Here is a 4718-nt window from a genome sequence, read left to right as displayed (position 1 = left end):
TTATTGGGTGAGTTTTAGGGTTTTCATGGAATATCAAGGTGGTATGATGAGCTATGGGCTAGATCTGAAGTTGTAACTTCAGATCGGGACCCTCTTTAGATTCTAGAAGCATAAACTTGCAGCTTTAGTCGTGATTGAGGTCCCCTTTGTGCATGAAGACCCATAAATAGCTTAGATTTGCCATTCAGAGCCTTTAAAGACATGCATGCAACTTTACGTGATAAGCATGCCCTAGAAGCTTGGATTTGTGATTTGGAGCTGCTGCATGGCTCAAAATGGATCTGTATGGAAAGAGGACTAAATGGACTCGGCGACTCGCAAGGTTGACTCGACGAGTCGCATGAAGAGGATCGTGAACTCGACAATTTGGATGAACAACTCGGCGAGCCCGATGAAGATTTCCATAAGACTCGACGAGTTGAAGAACAACTCGACGAGTCGGATGAGTTTTGACTAGGATGTGTTTGTGGGTATGTTCATCGAGTTGCAAGGAGGAAACTCGACAGGTGGCCTTAAGGTTTGATCGAGAATCGAAGGAACTCGACAAGTCACCCCAATGACTCAGCGAGTTGGAATGTGCTTCAAGGGACTCAGCGTGTAGCCGAGTGTACTCAGCGAGTTGAGGTCAACATGGACTATTGACCTTGACTGAGGACTTTGACCTTAATCAGAGGTTGACTAGTGGGATATGGAGAACCTTATAAGGTTAAGGACTTATGAGTATATTGAACTATGATCATAGGTGGTGGAGCCTGTGTTGAGTGATCCGAGAGTTGGAGTTTACCTTCTGAGTCGACATCTGCGAGGTGATTTATCCTCACTATATTGATAGGGTCTACGTGTAACAACCCAAACTTGTTCATCGCTGAAAACCCATTCTACCCGTATAACTCGTCGGAGATCGAAACATCCCGATATCGTTTTTGGGTTTAGTTAATTAAAGTTATATGTTTATTATCATCCAATGAGTGTCCAAACCCTTTAGGAACTCATGAAATTAGCCCAAAACATTTATTTCATAAGTTTTAGAAATATCCTCGTCGGGTGACGGAAACTCAATCGGGTGCGACCTAAAGCTTCGTTTAAGGCCGGTATCGGGTAGAATTCCACCGTGTCCAAGTTTTAGGAACTATAGAAACGTGTTTAACCTTTCATTTGAAGCTTTTTCCTTCTCTCTCTACTCTCTCTCTAACCTCTCTCCTAAATCCAAAGATTAAGGGTCCAAAACTCAATTTTAAGGCCTCAAATCCCTAAGGTACCTTCCTAGCCTTAATCTATAGCATATTTGGCTTCCAAATTCGACATTTAATCATGAAATGGGACACAATATATGAGTTTACGGCCCAGGAGGCTGCCTAGTCCGTAAACACCAATTTGAAGAGTTTTAAGCCCTTAAACTCCTTCCTAAACTCATTTGGACTTTAGATATGGCTAAAGGACTTCAAGATACACTACTCGAAAAAAGGCCTTTTACGACGCTCATTGCGCGTCGTAAAACGCTCAGACGACGCGCCAATGCGTGTCAAGGAAGGCCCTGTCATAAAGAGAGACGACGCGCATTTACGACGCGCATTTATGACGCGCATTTACGACGCGCGGTTACGACACGCAATGCGTATCAAGGAAGGCCCTGTCATAAAGGAAGACGATACGCATTCGCGTGTCGTAACCTTACGACGCGCGTGTTAATGACACGCAATGCGTATCAAGAAAGCCTCTGTCAAGAAAGTCCATGTCATAAATGAAGATGACACGCATGTTTGCGTATCATAATTTTAAATGTTAAAAAAAATATTTTTTATAGATTTACTAATTTTCAAATTAAATTTGCATTTAATGCCTCACAATATAAAATAAAATATCATATACAAAAAATATAATCCATTTCATAAAATTTAATGTCTTACAATTCTATTTGTTACAATATATAAATTTACATGATGTGTAGTGGAACAAACAATGAGATACGCATACAATGGAGATGGATAACAAGACATCAAAAAGGAAAAAGAAGGGCAAAAAAGTAAAATACGAGGCCACGCATGAGAAGCTCAGCTACTTTAGCAGCAACTGTGTTACGTGCAGCATCCTTGCTAGCCTGAGAATGAGATGCATATCAAAATATCAAAGTTGTTAAGTAACTAGTTCCTTTTGTTTACTTTCCCAAATATTTTTTAAACATCATTTATCCGTACAGCACTCAAAGTAAGAAGACATACCTCACCCCTTATCAGCAATGGGTTTCTTCCCTCATCAATTAGGACATAATCAAGTTCATCAACTATTGCAAAATGCAATGGTTTTAGCCTGATAAACATTGTGCTATTATTAATCCAAGAGACACTTCAAATGAAATCTGCCTTAGTAATTAGTATTAGTATGAAAAATGTGGTAATACCATCTCATAACAAGTTGCAATTACAGACGATAAAATCCCAACAAGCATCTACAGTGAAAACATATTAATCCAAGGGCAAATATGTAATTTTATATTCATGTCTAAAAAAAAGCATACCATGGAATAAGCAGCATACGGGAAGTCTGAAACTCCATAATGCAAACCATCAACAATAAAAGCAAAAGCATTCAAAGGCTGACTAGCACTCACAAACTTTTTTCACAAAATCAAAACAATCAGAAATATATATATATATATATATATATATATATATATATATATATATATGTGTGTGTATATATATATATATATGTATATATATATATATATATATATATATATATATATATTAACAACAAGGGTATTATAGGGAGTTTACCAAAACCCCGGTTCTAGCAATCGCCAATACTCCAATGTCCTTAGTGAACAGTGTGACTATGGAACCAAATGAAACTCCCAATATTGCAGCCAAAGTAACACCCATCACAAAACCAATCTAAAGAAAATAATAAAACATTAATTAACTTTTATAAAATAAAAACATCTTTATATATTATATAAACAAAATAATTATTAATTAACATTACAGTCAACACGAAGTATGTGATATCCTTCACAGATCTATAATTCCCTTTTGAAACCGAACTAGCAATCAACGCCTAAAACAAAACAAAACAAAATGGTTAAGAAGTCAACTAACTGACAAATAGTCAAACATTTTCCTTAAACTATATGTCAAGTCAAGTCAAAGTCAACATTTGGTGAATTTATACCTGACCAGATGCAGCCAACGCATATGTAATAAGGGAAACTGCCAACCAAACTTGCAGACATATATGATGAAGCAGTAGAGTAGAGTACCTTGAGCATTTCATTTTGTGCTGTCAGCAACTGGTCCCGCCCTTGCAACTGTACCATACTCATCTTACCAGCAAGTATGTCTGCTTCTTTCCCGCCCAGGAAATTTGTTTTCTTTATTCATTTAAGAACCAAAACCCTAAAAAACATTATATAGAATTATAAAAACTTCAAGAAAAGTCAAAGGGAATAATACCTCAAGAATATGTAGACGTCAATTCACAGGCAATTCAGCATTTAACACAGCAGATTTTATACCAAACTGTCAAAAAATATATAAAAAGTTTTATTAAAATCTATAATAGGTAAAAAAAGATTAATTTAATGGGAAAAATAATACTTGCTCAAAGTTTTAGTCTAAAACTTGTGTCAATTGTATTTGTAAATATAAAGACTTTCTTTTGAACAAGATCCAACTTCAAAATTGCAAGAATGTAAAGAAGCTTATCTCGATAACTACATTGTATCTAAATATAAAAGTAAAAGAAATAAATAAAGATTCAAGAAACTATAAAATGTATTAAAGAAATGCCCTAAAATAAGTTTGTTAAATAAGTATACAAGATTTTAGCTCTTAAGCTCTTACCCAAAATTGCTAAACATTTTTGGGGACAATTTCGTCCTTTCCATCACCAACTTCTGCTAAAGTAAGAATATAGGGATTGTGTAGATAAAGCTTCTTCAAGCTTTCAACATCATCACTGCAAAAATTTCATCAGAATTAATTGAATGAAGAAATTGCAGGGGTAGAAATGGAAATACCATCTTATAAGAAGTGATAATGACACAAACAAACCTTGAGGTAGCAGCCATGAGAAGGCATTGACATCTTTTAGGAATGTGAGTTTTGAGATCTTTGAGATTCTTTTCATATCCATATGTAAAAAGAAGATCTGCCTGATTTACTAACATGAATCAGTACTTTAATAAAGAGTATTATAAATGTTACAGAAAGAAAAGAATCCATACCTTATCAAGAATAATAATTGAAAGATAATCATGAACGGATTTTGCTTGAAGAACACCTAATGAAAGACATCTTTGGACACAAGCTGGAGTAGAAACAAAGATATAAGGAGGCCCTGACAATGCTGTCGCCTGAAAATTGGAAAACAAAAGCAAAAATTACCAATTTACCGTTGATCTTTATAGTATTGAAGAACAGAATTGGATTTTGTATAAAAAATTTACAAAAACTAACCATTTCAGAGAAACTTGGTTCACCCGTTAACTGAAACTTTATTTGGCAACATCATTTTTGCAAGAGGAAGTAATCCCCCTTGAGAAATCAGAATTTGTCTCGGTTCTTCACCTTCTCCTGCAACATTTCCTAATGCTTATGCACACTGCTCTGCAACAGGCACTGAACTCTTTTTTGGATAACAATTACAAAATTAGAATTACGCCATTGAAGTGATATGAAAAAATCAAGAAATATTAAAAACTAAGTACTTAACACTAA

General features: G+C 35.4%; 1 protein-coding gene across 1 annotated transcript; it reads right to left on the bottom strand.

The window, feature by feature from the left end:
* Positions 1-2446: 2446 nt before the first annotated feature.
* On the bottom strand, positions 2447-3479 carry LOC145094558 (protein DETOXIFICATION 45, chloroplastic-like). Its single transcript, XM_079032708.1, has 4 exons — positions 3260-3479; positions 2986-3057; positions 2778-2894; positions 2447-2611 (listed from the first exon to the last, which is right to left on the bottom strand). The coding sequence occupies exons 1-4, from the start codon at positions 3320-3322 to the stop codon at positions 2447-2449; spliced, it is 417 nt and encodes a 138-aa protein (XP_078888834.1). The 5' UTR covers positions 3323-3479.
* Between the last annotated feature and the right edge of the window lie 1239 nt (positions 3480-4718).

The sequence above is a fragment of the Lactuca serriola genome, chromosome 3 (assembly GCF_051521515.1).
Source record: "Lactuca serriola cultivar US96UC23 chromosome 3, Lser_US96UC23_V15, whole genome shotgun sequence".
NCBI classification, from domain to species: Eukaryota; Viridiplantae; Streptophyta; class Magnoliopsida; order Asterales; family Asteraceae; genus Lactuca; species Lactuca serriola.
Note: the sequence above shows the minus strand (reverse complement) of the source record. Positions and strands in the feature narration are given on the sequence as shown.

What these genes read in the sequence shown, in the direction of transcription:
- LOC145094558 (XM_079032708.1), bottom strand. Translation starts at nt 3,322, where the DNA reads ATGAGTATGGTACAGTTGCAAGGGCGGGACCAGTTGCTGACAGCACAA. An exon ending in CACAAAATGAAATGCTCAAG is followed by an intron (nt 3,058 to 3,259) that starts GTACTCTACTCT and finishes GTTTTGTTTTAG; the next exon opens with GCGTTGATTGCTAGTTCGGT. An exon ending in TCACATACTTCGTGTTGACT is followed by an intron (nt 2,895 to 2,985) that starts GTAATGTTAATT and finishes TATTTTCTTTAG; the next exon opens with ATTGGTTTTGTGATGGGTGT.